The following is an 18,072-nucleotide window of genomic DNA, read 5'->3' on the forward strand; positions in this document are numbered from 1 at the left end:
ATGCACGTGTCAAACCGTTCATTCTGAGAATCAAAACACTTACAAACAGTGCATTGGTTCCAATGTTTATGTCTTGGGATAAAATGCCAAAGTTTGACTAATAAACAAAAAGAGAATAAGTAGTACTAACTTGCGAGTCTGTGCGATGAAGATAAATGTCGAAGAAATCTCGCAATGTGACCTCTCAAATGAAAACGAATGAGGATTTTTTTTTTTACTATTGTACTGCCAGTAAAACTGCAAAAAATGCTTCATCCCATCTGTGTATAGCTGAAATGCTCAAGTGTAATATTCAAATGAGAGTTGCCAAGCATTACTTTCTCTGATGCTGTTTATCTTGTGCATAAAGTGGTTCCTATTTTTGAGTCTGTGGATGAAACTCTCAAGTGCTGTCATTCACAGCAGAAAGCTATTGAACTGTGATACATAAATCGTGATTCATAAAGCTTGCTGTAACTTTTGAGTCTGTAGAGGCTTGGATTTTGAAATAGCGCTTTCTAAGCTGTAAACATTCGAATTAAACCTATCAATTGAACTTTCCTACATGCAGTTCGTTTCTGTAAGGTGACTGTCACCGGTTTCCAGCACTTTCCGGCACTTAAACTTTGACGAATCAATATTACCACTCTTCGTTAGTTCATAGAACGATAATTGAATCAATATCAAACAAATGCCTAATTATTGGTGAACAAGTTATAGTTGTTTTCTTGACTTTATAGGTTACCTTAGAAACAATATAACCCCTTAACAACAATCTGGCATACATTTGGCTCTAAATGATTTAATTGTATTGACTACTATTACCCCTTTTTACCAGTGGATACTATAATACTATTATAAAACAAATGCCTTAACATTTGCAAACAAGTTATGGTAATTTTTTCCACTAAATAGGTTATCATAGCAACAAGATAACTTTTTGAAAACGGCATTATGTTTAGTGTGATGTGATTATAACTAAAAATGAGTTCGGTGACATCCATTTTCTACTATCGAATTGTACTCGGCATAATTAAAAAACACGCAACCTTTTTTCAAAGTTTACAACATTTTGTTGGGAGGGATTCGTAGCCACCTTAAATTGTCGGAAATTTAAGGTGGCTATGAACCACATAAACTTTTGCGATTTGCAAGAAAGTTTAGTTTTGACATGTTAACTAGTAAAATAAGACAGGTCACCGAGCTCGACTTTTAGTTATATTCACATAATACTTAAAATAAAGCTGTTTTTGAAAAGTTACCTTGTTGCTATGTTAACCTAATAAGTGGAAAAATTGCCATAACTTGTTTGCCAATGTTAAGGCTTTTTTTATACCATTATTATAGTATTAGCTGATAAAAAGTGGTTGAAGTGATCAATCCAATTAATTATAACTGAAGTTGCTGGAAACCGTTGTGACCCACTTTAATACTATACAAGACAGTGCTTAACTTTTGGGTCCGTGGATGACTGAATTCCTATGGTGTGTCTATTCAACTGAATCATATTGAAGATTATTATTCGGTGGATCTATCTATCATTCTATAAACTTGCACTCTAGCCTTTGATTCTGTGAATGACCATTGAAAAGAAAGCTACTAAGTGAACTGGCTTTGTTCCTGTTTATTTTCTGGATAGGGCGGTTCCGACTTTTGATTTTGGAGATACATTTGTTGTATCTATGACTTAAAACTTAATGAGAGGAAATTCAACTGAAAGCTACAATTGTACATAGGACCTTCTCGTGCTAGTGATCACAACGCTCAACGAAGTGGTTATCACGTTTGATTAGACCGTTCAAATAAAAGTTGATGAGCTATATCTCCGTAGAGAGCTTTATCCGGTGCACCTAATGATCCTAACGTTTGGGTCTGTGAAAGTCTACCGAAGCAAAATGAGAGCTTTTTTGGACGATTCTTTGTTGTGGTAATTATTATCGATTAGAAAGCGCTCTAATGTCGATCTTCCCTGTGGCGCCGTTCATTATGCTGTGCAAGGTGGTTCTAACTTTTGAGTGTGAGAATGAAATCCTTAAATGTGACCATTCGAATGAAAGCTACTGAGCAGTACTTTCCTGTGGTGCTGTTTATTATGTTGTGCAAGGTGGTTCTAGCTTTTGAGTGTGGGAATGAAATCCTTAAATGTGACCATTCGAATGAAAGCTGCTGAGCAGTACTTTCCTGTGGTGCTGTTTATTATGCTGTACAGGGTGATTCTAACGTTTGAGTCTGTGGATGAAATCCTAAAATGTGACCATTCAAATGAAAGCTACTAAGCAGTACTTTCCTGTGGTCTGTTTATTATGCTGTCAGCAATACAAGGTGGATCAAGACGTTTAATTCTGTGGATGATGTGTGAGCACTCTAATTATGGCTATTCCACATTCCCATTTCTGTTTAAGGTGCTTCAAAATTTGAATCAAACAAAAGCCATGGTACAGTACTGCTCATTAAATTCTATACAAGCTGTTTCTAACTTTTGAGTCTATGCACGATATCCTAGCCAAAGTGTGACCATTCGAATGAAAGCTACTGAGCAGTACTTTCCTGTGATGCTGTTTATTATGCTGTACAAGGTGGCTCTAACTTTTGAGTCTTTGGAAGAAATCCTAAAGTGTGACCATTCGAATGAAAGCTACTGAGCACTATTTTCCTGTGGTGCTGTTTATTACGACATACAAGGTGGTTCAAACTTTTGAGCCTGTGGATGAAATCCTTAAGTGCGACCAATCAAATGAAAGCTACTAGCCAGTATTTCCTGTGGTGGTGTTTTCGATGATGATGTTCAAAGGCCAGTCATGTTCAGACCTTTTTGAAAGTGTGATCACTGAAGTTAACTTCACGCACAATACTTTTCGGTGTACTGTTTGTTTGCTCCTTGTTGTTGTTAATTTTTTTTTTAAATTTTGCTACTAAATAAAAATGCGAATCTTTTTCTTAGTTCAACATGTGCACCCTAAATGTGAAAAGGTAGACACTAAAATTCGGCAATTTTCCTGATTCCCGAAGCGTAGGTACCCATGTCAGACCTTCTTATAAATTTTGAAACATAAAAATAAGCATATACACCTGGGTCCAGTTGTTCAAAGCACAATTCTTACGTTTATCAAGGCTAAGCGATCAAAATTCAAATTCAGAAATGAAAACGTACTATTTTGTTAATTCCTTCTCAAACTGAAGCCGTAATTGAACATTGAAAAACGCTTTCTCGCCTGAAACAAGGGCTTTACCTTGCAACATATAAAGGCAGAATTTTGTCTAGAGAAACCATATCTTAGGCTATGTCAAAAGTAAGCACTAATCAGCTTTGAACAACTGCACCCTACAGTTGATATGCTACAATTTTAAGCGACTAAACCTTGTGCCAAGAGATTCCCGCAGTCCTCCGTCCTCCGTCCGAAGTTCAATCCTCTTCCTTGTCTCCACAATTCTCCACTCTCCATCACCTGATGACTGACGTTTCCAGCTATAAGCGGATAAAAAATATCATCGACTGTTTTAAATTGTTTTGAAAGAAGATTTAAATAAAGCTAAACAGAATTTCACAGACGTTGGCGCCCTGACAACGCTACACGAATGCATATATTAGTTAGGAACAAAGCCCGATAGTAAAATACGTTTGTATAAGGTACTGCCTGTTTCTCTCGTGGGGACCAGTAATGTTCAAATTATGATCGACGGTGGCCGACCCATAGCTTAAAGGGAAAATCCAAGCTTCATTTCGAACCTATTGTAAACTTAACCCTAAATCCATTGGACTCGCTCTGACGAAGGGCTAACGCGAGAAACGTCAGCTCGCGAATCTCTTTACGAATTACCTTATCAATTCTGCTCATAAAATCAAATACTCATTTAAATCTTCCCCACTTTAAGGAGCGAACCACAATTAAAGGCAAAAAGATCATATGTAGCCTCCTCTAAGGGAGGCCTTACACTCAGGCTAGAAAAATGTTCCCCGCCTTTCTAGAAAAGTGAATGAGAGGGTTAAACCTTCAAAAACCGTCAGACTAACCTGCGTTGAAGGCGCAATCGAGGAGGGGAGGGGGAGCCAGTACCCCTTTCTTCTCTCACTTTTTCTCGCTCCCCCTCCCCCTCCCCGATTACTACTGCTACACAGGCTAATGTCAGACCAAATTGAGTCAATAACCACAACCTGTTGGACGCATACAACTAATGTCGGTATGTATGAATACAGGATAGACATGCTGGCGGGAAATGAGTTAATTCTCATGATACGTTTATTTTTAAATGCATTGTTAAGTTGTAAACTGAAATAAGATGGTGACCACCATGCGAGGGTACGTTTGTTAGCTCACCTTTCAATTAATCTTTATCGTTAGGAAGTCTGTCTCTTCTTGGCAATGATTGTTGTGATACCACTGGCTGTAAAGCAAAATGCAACCATGAAAATTTGTCATATTAGTTTTCATTACCCTTCCTTGTTTGTTCCATGACATCGAGCGGACACGGTGCGTGAGGAGATAAAGGATCAAGGGAGGGGTGCAACTAACCGAAAAACCTAACTGGCAAAATTAAAATATCTTTTTCAGCCCAAAAGAAAAATAATAGCCTTTATAACCCGTTCAAAATCTCTGCCTTGTACTGAACAAAACTGGCGATCAAAAAACCATACACATTGGCTGACTACACAGACATCAGTACATACATAAGTCATAGGAAAGTATCCTCTGGGAAGTTTCGTTTCGTTTCCAAGACCAGTTCAGGGGTGAGTCCAGAGAATCCAGAAAGAGGGGGCTGAAGAAATTTTGTGGCTAGAGGTCTGCTTTACATTAATACATTAATCAAAACTGTAAAAGATGAGATAGACTGGCGAGGGGGCGAACTAGAGGGGTGGATGTTATGTAGGGAGGGGAATGCTTATGGGGGTCACGTACAGGGGGTCAGAGGATGTGCTACATTCACTAGGCCTGTAAATTTTCTAAGCTTTATTTTTACTGGACCCAGACAACCTGCAGCTCCACTGTTTTGTTCTTCGTTCTTTTGTTCTCTCGACCAATAATGTGAGACGTCGCAAACGGTGCAGGTCTTTTTCCGCTACATTAGAAAATTTTGGAATTTCCATTGTGAAACAACCATTCCCCTATATCCACCCCTAGGGTGAGAGAATGTCTCAGTTCACTCTTGGGGCTCCATCCATTTTATGGCACAAACATGAAAACAAGCAAAATTGTCCTTCCTCAATCAAAAAAGTTCTTTGTAAGTTTCATTTGGCACAGATCCTCAGTTTGCATACTAAAAGCATTCTCACCTTTTGCAAAATCTTTACGCTGAGGTAATCTATTTCTTTTGCCCAATTTCGTACGTGATGTCTGCCTGAAAATAAATATGGAAGAAGTCAGTGTACAAAATTTATGATAGCTATAGAAAAAGTGTTCACCGTTTTGTCAGGCTGTATACAGAATGGTTCTATCTTTTGAGTCTGTGTATGCAATCCTACAGTGCGACCATTTAAATGAAATCTACTGAGCAGTACTTTCCTGTGGAGCTGTTTATTATGCTGTACAAGGCGGTTCTAACTTTTGAGTCTGTGTATGCAATCCTACAGTGCGACCATTTAAATGAAATCTACTGAGCAGTACTTTCCTGTGGAGCTGTTTATTATGCTGTACAAGGCAGTTCTAACTTTTGAGTCTGTGGATGCAATCCTACAGTGCGACCATTCAAATGAAAGCTACTGAGCAGTACTTTCCTGTGGTGCTATTTATTATGCTGTGTTAGGTGGTTCTAACTCTTGATTCTTCCAAAAGTGGTTGGCAAAACTCCTAGACGCTAATTACTACAGGAAACTGAGCGGTTAAGCAAAGGGTCGTCGATTATCTTGGCCTTTGAAATGAAACTGCATACCATTTTCATTTATCAACGCGTAACTGACATTGTTATAAACCGATTAGCAATTCAGGAAAATAAAGAAAAAATGTTCGAAAACTGGGTGATTACATACCTCTAACGGCTTCTCATGCAACTGTTCATGTTATGTTCAGCCACGCCATGTTTGCGACCAAAGGTTCGAAGCAGCCTTGCATTGGCAAGTTAGGCGCGTACCAAGGGACCTCTGTCATGACGATATATACGATATACACTGACTAAATGTTATATGCCGTTTGTAGGACCAAGTTTTCTTCGCGGAAAATAAGCTTTAAACGATATCAAGTTTTAGCGTCGTCCATCTTGCCATCAAGTTCCTCGTGGTAATAGGTGACGGAAGGAGCGGAATAATTTAAAATTAATCTACAATTCAAATGCATTACTCTCGACCTTGCGGATGATTCTCGACTTCTTTTCCTGTCATATGCAAATATCAGACCATTTTATAAAAAGGTAAAAGAAACAAAAAATTTGAAGTTTGGAAGCGTGGAAAAAATTTTCGGGAAGGAGAGGATAATAGATAATGTGTGTAGAAAAAAATTGGAAGAGGGAGGAGGGGGAGGGGGAGTGAGAAAAAGTTAGAGAAAAAGGAGGACTGGGAGAGGGATGATGGAACGCATGCCTGCGTTCCCTCTCCTCTCTCCCAGTCCACCCTTTTTTCTCTCACTTTTTCTCGCTCCCATCCCCACCCTTCCCTTCCCCGATTACGCTTGCCACGCAGGCCAAAAAGGAAATCGAAAAGGAATAAACGTGATGGAATATTTTAAGCTTGGTGAAAAAATGAGAATTATGTATTATTCAGTAAGTGAGACAGGCATACTCGGGAAAAAACTCCGAGTGCTCCTATCAGGAGTCGAACATAAGTCCTCCCGATATTGTTGTTCGGATGTTCTACCACTGAGCTACAGGAGACTTGTGGGAGCTAAGGCCATTAAACTAGGTTCATGGAAAATCGAAAAGGTTATCAAATGCACTTAACGCTTTCACTATGGGGACTCTTTCAATTCCCTTAACAATAGAGAAGGGGTGGCTTTTTAAAAAAAACCCACCTTAAAAAAGCGGAAGAGTGGAGAAATTAATAGAAAAGAGTATTTATGGAATGGTATCCGTTCATTTATTTTTCGAGTATTTTCACCTGTCCGCGGAAGTGAGAGATACGCCAATAACAGGAGGGGAAAAATTGAGATAACAAAATGAAACAAGCCAAAGAATTATATCCTAAAGTGCGGCAATTTATAATGGAAGGTACTGAGCATTACCTTTCCTGTGAGCTATTTATAGAAACTATTCTTTTGTGATCTGATGTACGAAGTGGACTGTACTTTCCGGTCTGTGGATGAAATCCTAAACTGAAACGGCTACTGAGCATTACTTTCCTGTGGTTCTGTTTATAATATGCTTTAGAAGAAGGTTCTAACTTTTGAGTCTCCGGACGAAATCCTAAAGTGTGACCATTTGGATGAAAGCTACAGAACTTGACTTCCCAGAAGTCGTGTTTGTTGCACTATAAAAGGTTACGGTACGATACGATAATTTATTGAACGTGGACACCACAGACTCACTTATGAGTTTGTTGATAAAATCCTAAGTTGCGATCACGTGCATTCATGCGACCAATTTAATGGTATTCAAACAAAAGCTTCTTAGCAGTAATTCCTGGTATGTGGATGAAATCCTTAATCAACCAACAACGTCTAAAAAAAGTGCTGTAAAATCTTCCCTTTCAACAACTCATCAATAAATTTATTGCAATAAAGCACATCAAGAGAAATTTTGTGCGGTACATTACTGAATGATTAGAAATACCTTTGCTATCCCCGATCAGTAGTAAAAAGAGAGTTTTGGATTTTTCGACAAAGGACTGTGTACAGCTGACTCGTAAAACTACTCATTCGTATTTCATAGCTTTACACCGAAGTAAGACCAGTTTACTACTGATATTTTTCTTTCTTCAATATAGGATTTTAATAGTTTCTTGTCCTTCTGCCCACTATCCCAAGAGCTCGACGCTAACGAAGAAAACAATACAGCTCATTTGTCTAAAACCTCAAATCTCACGAGACATCGTATCTACTGATTTGTGTAAACAAAGCATTGTGTAAATGCAGCGTTTTTTGCATGTCATTACTGAAAAGATTCCAAGCATACAATAGTACGCCTTCAAATGTTAACTTTAACTGAATTTATCACTTAGATCGCATATTTGTTAAAAGCGTGATGCTTTGCTAAAACACGGAATGTAAGTGACTTCTGAAAAGACTCGTTTTCAGAGCGTATTGATGCACGTGTTGTCACTTTAACAGAGAGCTAACGGATTCCAAAATGGACGCTAAGAGATTTTAACGGCATGCTGTGAAACAAACGACCAGGATTTAAAGATGGCTGATACAGATCAAGAACTGATCAACAACAACGTGATCTGTAAGGATGACGGAAGCGAGAGACGCAAAGATGTACAGAAACTAAAGGAAAATGATGCTGATGAGGTAAGAGCGTGAAGTAAACTTTCTACCGCGTTGTTTGATGTGCTAATACAACACACACAAAGCACTTTTCCAGTCACAAAAGAGTATATTGTCAGCAACTACGCACGAAACGTAAAATTTCCAATCTTGGGTGGGAATTTACACGGCCAGTTACTTGATAGCTTAATATCGACGGCCTTCTACATTCACCTCTAATTTGAAAACCTTAATTGTTTAACAAATCATTTGTTGAAGTTTTCTTTACTTTTCCTGGCAATTTTCCGTGATCCGTCGGTCAGTTTGCGGTTAACGATTGCTTAGACATGTTGAAACATGCCGAATATAAACATATTTTATTGTATACTGGTTCCCATTAACATGCACCGGACAAGCCATAAAACAGAGTCAATCAATTCTTGTTAATGCTCACCCCTCATACATAAAGACAATAACCACAAGTTGATTTGGTTCATTATCGTCACTTGTGTGATTAAGCTTAAAAGTTTAAAGAACACGTATATCAGTGAAAAACTTAATTTCCATTCTGAGTACTCTCCATTAAAGATATTAAGTCAAAGATCTGATAAAGGTCAACTTCTAAATTAAAAACATTTCACAAAAGTTTACAGAATTCAGTGTACTGACGCAAATGAGCCCATTTAAGAGAAGCTAAGTTGGGTGCATACATGGCTGTCGATAGAATACCGTTCCTGTCTGTGATATAACTATTACTTGAAAACTCAAAGGTTAATAAAACAGTCAATACAGACAAGAGTTATAGTTGAAGCACCTGAGATATGTCCAGAAATGCATGCTAATGAGATTAATGAGCTGTATGATAGACATCACAAGGTTTCTCCTAACCTTAATTCTCTCTTAAACACACATAATTCTGTCAAACATGAAGTCACATGAAAACGACAAAAAAACATGTTTTATATGAAGTACCCAAATTCAGGGTTAGGTGCATTTCTGAGTTTTCAGGGTTAGTCCGTCAATGGCTACGACGGTATAAGTCGTAGCTCCTGTTCTGATATGATTCCAGGTTTTAAGGTAGACTACAAGCGGTCCCTAATTCTCTCGATCTTAAAGACAGTCAAGCGATAAGAGAAAGAACAACATGCGTCCCCGAAATAGAGTAACTTTTCCATCATATCGTCTTTCATATGCTTTCAACGATGGGACTCGATGTTCATGCTTAAGAACTGCCAGGGAAGAATTTGACAATTAAAACTAAAAAATTCTGAAGGTACTCTAGTTTGAAAGGTCAACGTTAATCTTTTCACTAAATCAAACTAAACTCTCTGTCAAGAGGCAATTTCCTACCTAAAGTAACTGTTTTGTGCTGCCATCAGTTTATTTCAGTATTAACTCAAAAGTCGTTAATACTATCAGCGATAGTCTATACCCAGATAATCCTCGTTGATCACTCTTTCCTCAGCGTTCACATGACCTATGCTTCTTGGTTTTCCTCACTTGAGTTTGAGCAACAGCTTGTCTGATTCCTACTAGCTTCCATAGGCGTTGTCCTGGATTCACGACGAGGATGTGTGGCTTCTCCCTCTGGGACCCAGAATTGAACCATTTAGTTGTACAGGGTATATAATTTCTTAGAAATAGATTTTGTGATGAAAGTTAACGCTAAAAAGTCACAACGTTTCGACCTGTCCGAGGCCATTTTCAAGTGCGAGTAAAAAATACAAAACGTAGCATAAATACTCGCACTTGAAAACGGCCTCGGAGAGGTCGAAACGTCGTTACTTTTTAGCGTTAACTTTTATCACAAAATCTAGTATATACTTTACAAAAACTAAGAAATAACCATGAAATTCTTCATTTTCCTTCAGATTACCAATCTGCAAATGCACATCAAAGAACTCACAGAACAAAATGTGAGATTAAAGGATAAAGTTGTAGAGGCCCGAGAAAACAGTAAAAAGATTCAGCAGGAGCTCCTAAGGAGCCAGCAAAGGTGTTCCGAGGTTGAGAGCTGGAATAGTGGCAACCAAGAAATGAGAAACAACATCATTAAGAGGTTACAAGAGGAAAAGGAAGAATTAGACAAGGAGGTGCAAACTTTGAAGAAGGACCTTACAAGTCTTAATCTGACAAATGGTAATTACGATGCTGACATTGTGGAGTTAGACAGGGAATATTCTCGAACCAAGCAACAACTTCAAGAGTGTCACGAACATTGCAATTTCCTTCAGCAGGAGAACGAATCCTTAAAACACGATTTGCTGGCCGCAGAAAAAAAGATAAAAACTATACAGGAAGAGTGGGAATCAGAAGAAATGGAGGAAAGTGAGCGGAAAGAAAGTTCATTGCTGTATAAGTTAGATGTCGTACGAGACCAACTGGCAATATATCGCGAGAACTGCTCTGGGTTAGAAAACGAAGTTAAGATTTATAAAGAAAAACTTGATTTTTGTAATCAGGAACTAGAGACCAAGAAAGGACAGGTGGTGGAGTTTAAAGAAAGTTACGATGTCGTAAATAAGGACAAGGCAAGACTTGAGAGTGTATTGTCAGAGACCCAAATTAAACTTGAAAAATCAGAGGAAGACGTTATGGAGTTGAAAGCCGAAAACCAGGACTTTAAAGAGCGAATTAGAAAGTTGGAAACGAAGATTCATGATCTTAGAGATGAGAAAGAAAATAAGACGAACGGTCTCTCTAAACCAGTTAAACAGGAATTGGAATCATCGGCTGATTTTCCTCACCTCCAGCAGCAAGTTGAAAACTTGGAGACGGAGCTATCGTCGATGAGTCGCAAACTTTCTGAAACTGAGGCTGATCTCTGTCGAAACCAAACACAGGTGGAACAATTAAGCTTGCAACTTAAGGAGTCCCTGGACAAAATCGTAGAGCTAGAGTCACGCCGAGGGAGCAAAACCATAGATGGGACAATGGACTCTGGTACGCTTCTACAGCAAACCAAGAGACAGGCACAAGAGGTTCGTTTCACACTTCAAAGGAAAGAAAAAGAGAGTAAAGACCTCGAGACGAAGTTAAAGGAAACACGAGAGGAAATACATAAGATGGAAGTCCAAGCAAATCTCGGAGAAGCGCAAAGATCCCAGCTGACAGAGGAGATTGAAAAGGAGAAAGAAAAGTTCGTAAAATTACAAGACGAATACATATCCTACCAGCAGGGCATTTCAGAACAGAAAGCAAGCGAAGATTTTTATAAACGAGAGCTTGCTAGCAAGGATATCATTATTGCTGAGCAGAAGGTCACAGCCGCCAACATGGAGTTGAAATACCATGAACTGAGTGAACAATATACTGCAACACAAGAGTTGCACGAACAGTACAAGAAAGAAATCCAGGAATTTGAAGATGACCTGTTACAAACTCAGAGAGACATGGCGGACATGCAAGTGGATTTCACAGTGGCGGAGAACGAAAAGGAAGAGTTAAACCAGCATCTACAAGCTGCGAACAAAACCATTAAAGATCTTGAAACAAAGCTTGAGCTCGCCGAGCAGGGTATCAAAGAAAAAGAGCACGAGAATTCTTTGACGGCGCAACGATTGACAAAAATGGAGGAAGAATTAGAAGAAGCGTCGAGGAGCAAATCACAACTGGAATGTCAACTTCATGAAAGCAATACGAACGCAAGGAGAAAGGGTGACGAGGAAAGCGCCATGCAGAACCAAATGGAAGAACTCCAGAGAACATGCGAGGGACTGAGGCAACAGGTGTCGGAAAATGAACTTGTCGTTGAACGGCTCAAGGACGAGATCAGCTCTCTGGAAACCGACTTAGGTACGCTTAGAACCGAGTTGTCTTACAAGGACTCCTTACATGAGACAAGCGCGGAAGAACTCAAGAGACTCACCTTGAAGCTCAAGAGTAGCGAGGAAGAGATCGCTCGTCTGACAGAGCTAAGCGAAAATACAGTCCAAGAGAAAGGAACACTCCAAATCGAATTGTCTGTGGCAAACAAGAAGATAGAATCAATGGAATCCAACCTGAAGGAAAACGGAGAGAAGGAAAGTAATCTGGTTAAGACTCTACAGGAAGAACGCAACAAGTTTGTATACAAAGAAACAGACATGGCCGCCTACCGTTCCAAAATTTCAGCATTGGAGTTACAATGTGAGAACCACGTGAAAGAAAGAGACGAGCTTCGCCGCAAAGTAAACGATCTCAACGAGAGAGCAGCAACGTTGAAACAACAACTGGATGAGGTTTTAACATCAAGGGATCAAGCGATTCGACAAAGAATGGAATTGGAGGAAAAGGTATTAGAGATTCAACAGGACCTTGAAGAATCGGGTAAGACAAGATCGCACCACGAAGACGAACTGCAAGACTTATGCGGTAAGGTCGCTAAGTACGAGGTGCAGATTGAAGCATTAAAGAGACAAAATGAAGAACTAAAGGGGAAGACGGTCGAGACAAATATTCAAGTTGTTAACCAGAGAGAAGAACTGATGAAACTAGAAATTGCAGCAACGGAACATCAGAAGATGCGAGAGTCTGTCCAGTCCGATTTGGAACAAAAGGCCAAGGACTACGAAGATATACAGAGCACGATTAAGGGTTTACAAGCAGAGTTGAAAAAAGCGAAAAACGATCTGATAACAAGCAAAATATCTAACGAGTTTGCCCTGGATGAAAACAGCAGGCTGGCTAGAAAGATGCAAGAACAGGAAACCAAACTGGCGCTCCTTGAAAAGGAAGTATCCGATTCAAACGAAGAAAATAGGAAAGCGAATGTCGATCTAGGATGCCAATCAGCGAAACTGAATAACCTGCATCTTCAGTTAGCATCTGCTTTGAGAGAAAAGGAGCGTTTTAAAGATGATTTGCAGACTGCAGAGAAGAAGCTACAAAAAATCCAAGAGGAACTTCTCTTAGCTCACAATCAAGTTCGAGAAAAAGAAAGGATCGTTGAGAGCTACAGGATAGAAATGTGCGAAAAGGACAGTCAGATTGAACAACTCAAAACCGTGAAGGAGTCGTTTGAGGAAAAGAACCTTGCTTTAAAGAAAGAGTTGCAAACCACTGCATTTTATCACGAGTCCAGCGAGTCAAAGCTGAAAGGTGCTCAAGATGAAATTTCGTCCTTAAGACGCAAATTGAGCCAGTATGAGACAACTGTAGATACTCTTGTGAAAGAACGAGATGACATAGACAAGGCAAATGAAGATTCTGCCCATCAACAACAATCTAATCTTTTGTTGGAACAAAGCAGAGAGCGACAAGCTTCCCTTGAGAACGAAATAGCTACAAACAAAGCCAAAATCTCAAAACTGGAGCACGACGTTAAAATGTCTCGCCAAGACTGCCTCGATTCTCAGTTTGAACATTCCAAGACTCAAAGACTCCTTGAAGACCTGAAGGTCACTTATGAATTGTGTGATAAGGAACGAAGGGCCCTGCGTGAAGAGGTGCTGGAAATTAACAGAAAGATATCAGACCTTGAGCTAAAATACGAAAATGAACAGAAAGATAACTTGGCACTTCAAAGCCAGTTGGAAGACGCAACGAACAGGGGAGATACAAACCGAAACGAGATATTAAAGCTCAGCAAGCAGTGTGTGGAGCAAAAGATTCGTCTGGATGCAGTAAAGAAGGAAAACGAACAGAAAAATAGTCAGATAGAAGAGCTGAAGGCTGACAAGGTGCAAGTGGAGGAAAAAACTGCAGAGTTACGAGGCAATCTCACCAGCGCCATTGGTGAGTGCGAGAAGCTTCGCGGAGGGCATCAACAACTTCAGGACGAAATCATTGCTCAGCAGAAGACTATTTCTAATCTTAAAGATCGCCTGCAGAAAGCAATAAAAGCAGAACAAGCCGCCCAAGAAGAGGTCAAGCTGAAGATCGCAGAGATCGAATCACTTAATGAGGAAATGGCTGTATTGAATGACGAGAGAGACGAGCTGAAGAACAAAGAGAAACGACTGGAAAACGCTCTTAACAGGCATCGTGAAGATCTCGCACACGTTGGGAATCAAATTGCTGAGCTTCAAGATGAAATACTACAGAACAAGAAAGAGTTAGGTAGCAAACAGAATGAAATAACAGACTTGAAGGCTGACAAATGCTCATTGAAGGAAGAACTCGATCAAAATAAAGACGCATTAAAGAAGTTGAAGATCGAGCTTCAGGCAGTTCAAGGAAATAAAGTAGTCGTGAGTTCGCCTTCGCTACAGAGTAATTTGTATGATGTAGATGATCTTGAAGAAGACTCGGAGTTACTGCAAATGAAAGAACGTCTCAAGAAAGCGGAAGCGAATCTTCAGAGGAGCATTGCAAACGAATACGCCCTGCAAGATGACGTAGAGAGTTTGAAAAACACTAATACCCAGCTGCAGAACAGTTTACAGGCCTTGAAAGAACGTGAAAGGGTTTTAAAAGCGCGAAGCGAAGACTCCGAGAGAGAGCTCGACCACGTTAAAAGCGATTTGAAGACATTTAAAGAGGACTTGAACATATCGAACACTCAGCTAGAAATGGTCCAGGAAAAAGCTGCTCAGCTCGAGGTACAGAATAGCCGACTGGAGGATAGCAAAAATCTTCTCATGGAAGAATTAAAAAGTGAACGAGGAAAGGTTCGAAGGGCTGAGGATGAGGTTCTTGAAGTACAATGCAAGCTGCAAGAGCTGCAGACAAAATGGGATCACACTGAAAGAGAAGCGGAGGGCAATGAGATTGTTCTTGACACAGTGAAGTCCGAGAAGAAATCTTTAGAAAGAGACATTCAGACACTTCGAGATGAGCTGTCTTCAGCACACGCTTTGATGAACATGACCTTAAAGAAGAACAGGGAGCTCGATGCAGAGAATTTCCAGTTGAAGAAAACAGTAGCAGAATATGAAACTAGAGAAGAAGGATTTGAGCAAGAGCAGGATGAGCTTAGCAGGATTGTAGCACAGCATCAAAAGGTTGTTAAAGACCTTCAACTTCAACTCCAACATAAACAGAAGGACATTTCCGCTTTAAAAGAAGAAGTGGAAAATGAGCGTCACAAGTTAAATAATGCTGAAGACGACTACGACAACCTTCTAAGGGATTTATCGCAGTTTAAAGGAGGAGTGCAAGACAACAAGAAAACAATGTCAGAAAAAGACGCGCGCATTCTGCTGTTGGAAAATACGAAAACAAATTTGGAAGCTGAACTGAGGAGTGAAGTTCTGAAAAAGAAAGAAGCACAGGACGAATTCGAGCAGAAGGAACAGAAATTGAATGAAATCATTCAAGAGAAGGATAATCGCATTTCTGAACTTGATTTCAGTATTAAGAAACTAAAAGAACGAAATAAGAAGTTACAGACAGATCTATCAGAGATTAAAGCAAGTTCAAGTGAGCAGACAAGTGTTCTTCAAGACGCCCAGAAAGAAATCAAGAAGCTAAATGGCGAAATTCTATCGCAAGGTCCAGTTATTACCACACTTAAGACGAAAAATGCAGCATTAGACGAAGAAAAGCAAAGGCTTAAAGAAGAGGTTAACAAGGTGAAGAGGCAGTGTTCGGAACAAACGATCCAACTCGACGCTTTAAGGCATGAGAATGAGAGATTGCAACGGAAATTGAACGAAGTTCACACTCCCAAAAACACCCCTGTGAAGAAGCCACAGATGCCGCAAAACACAATGGATGCTGACCTAGTTAGCCGCAAAAAAGTGATTGAACTGGAGAACGCTTATCAAAATATCGCGCTCGAAAAAGAAGACGCAGAAAACAAGAATAAAAGTTTGATGGAGAAGAAAGCAGAACTGGAGCAAGAGCTTAATGAGTGTCTCACAGCTAAAGATACCTTGGAGAAAGAAAGCGAATGGAAAGACAGACAAATAAGCGAACTTGAAGACACGATTCATAAAGCCGAATACTCTGCACAGCTCGATCGAAATGAGTTGCAAGCAGCTGTAAAAGCTAAGACTGCAATGGAATCGGAGCTTAATTCTGCCCAAAACACCATTATCGGAATGGAAGAATGCAACGCCACCTATGAAGAGATGATTAAAGAATTAGAGGATAAAATAGCTGACGTTCAACAAAAGAATGCCCAGTTAGAAAATGCCTTGGAAAACAGTCAACGTAAGGTGAGCTCTCAGATGAAAGAATTGCTAGAGATGCAAAAGAAAGTTTCTAATTTAGAGAACATGACACAGTCTAACGCAAGTAGCAATGATGAACTTCTGCGAGATTTGCAATCCTGCAAGAACAAGATTGCATCACTTGAAGACGAACTATGCGCTTCAGCAAGGGAGCAAGCCAAGGCGAACGTGACGGCAAAGGAAACAAAGGAACATAATGCCAATCTTAGAAAAGAACTGCAACAAGTCAAAAGTCGTTTGAGAGAAGAGAAACATGACCGTGAGATGGACGCAAAAGAGATACGAGAGAAGGATGAAATGTTGAAGAAAATCCAGAGAGAGAACCGCGAGCTTGAGAACGAACTCTCAGCGGCAACTAAAGAGATGAGTGCAAAGACCACTGAATTATTAACACTGGTGAATAAGCAGGAAGATACACAAGAAGAACTGGAAGCCTTGAAAAAGCAGATCCCAGAGCTCGAGTCAAGCTGGATGAATGAAAAAGGCGAAAACGAGAAGCTGAAATTGGAGATGTCCACTTCACGAAAACTTTACAGTGATTTAAAGATGGCTTATGATAACATCCTTGACGAGATCAACAGCTCTCAGGACCAGGTTGACGAAAAAGATTTGAAAAATTCAGCCGCGGTGCAAAAGTTGAAAATGGAAAAAGAGCAATTAAACAAGGAAATCCAACTATTGAACAAGAGGATTTCAATGCTGAAAGAAAACAACGAAAAGACCCAGAGGGAAAAGAAAGATGTTGAACAGAAGCTTAAGATGATGCAGCAGCGTTTATTAGTTTTAGAAGCAGACGAAAAGACTATTGATACTATAAAAACGCTACAGAGAGAACTCGACGAAAGCAGACAAAAGATTCACGATCTCAATGCAATGTATGAAGCCGTAAGGTTAGAACGAGACAACATAAGATCGGAAAACACGAAGCCGGTGTCGCCGAGGTCCTTCGGAAAGTACGAGGACAGGCCAAGATCGACCAGCGCGTATCTGGACACTCTGACTCAAAAGAAAAAGAGTAACGAACAATCGTCGGCTAAAAAGGACATGTTTGAAGCGCAGGCAAGAGCAGTGCTTCTTGAGGAGAAACTAAGGGTTGCCAGAGAACGACTGGAAGGATTAAAGACATTTTCACCAAATAGTACGAGTGAAGATAGTGTGGGATCATCAGAAAGTACTGAAGGCGCTTCTGAGGTGTTTACAGACGGAGATGAAAACCAAGAAAGTTGACAATTTTGACACCTAGTGCAAAGCTTTTCGTGCACTGGATCCAATGAGACTGAAAACGTAGATAAGTTTAAGGGTGCTGATGGTAGGGGGCTAAAGTGACTTTAACACGAGTGTTTTACCATTTGCTCGAAAAACCCGAACTCGAAGTGGAAAATTAAACAAATTACAAAACCTGTGGGGAAATCAAAACGTTCGCGGAGTTCCATTAAAGGTGCTCCTCGTTTCTAAGGGAACGTTGGACATTTCTGTTCCATTCGCAACACTTCCTGAGCCCAGTTCATGACCCAGCTGGGCTCATAAGAACAGGTCCTGAGGCCTTTACTTGAAAGATAGCCTCAAAAAGGTTGTTCATTTTGTTCAATTAATTGAATCCGAAATTTTGTCTGATAAAGCCTTATTTGTGTTTTAGTTGAGTCTTGCCTCAAGGATATAACTTTAGACAT

At 39.9% G+C, this 18,072-nt stretch overlaps 1 protein-coding gene across 1 annotated transcript; it reads left to right on the plus strand.

The window, feature by feature from the left end:
- The first annotated feature begins 8,193 nt into the window (after positions 1 to 8,193).
- Positions 8,194 to 17,629, plus strand: LOC146449406 (uncharacterized). Its single transcript, XM_085101886.1, has 2 exons — positions 8,194 to 8,351; positions 10,178 to 17,629. The coding sequence occupies exons 1-2, from the start codon at positions 8,244 to 8,246 to the stop codon at positions 17,627 to 17,629; spliced, it is 7,560 nt and encodes a 2,519-aa protein (XP_084958012.1). The 5' UTR covers positions 8,194 to 8,243.
- Positions 17,630 to 18,072: the final 443 nt, after the last annotated feature.

Source organism: Pavona decussata, unplaced genomic scaffold (genome assembly GCF_977016875.1).
Source record: "Pavona decussata unplaced genomic scaffold, jaPavDecu1.1 SCAFFOLD_602, whole genome shotgun sequence".
NCBI classification, from domain to species: domain Eukaryota; kingdom Metazoa; phylum Cnidaria; class Anthozoa; order Scleractinia; family Agariciidae; genus Pavona; species Pavona decussata.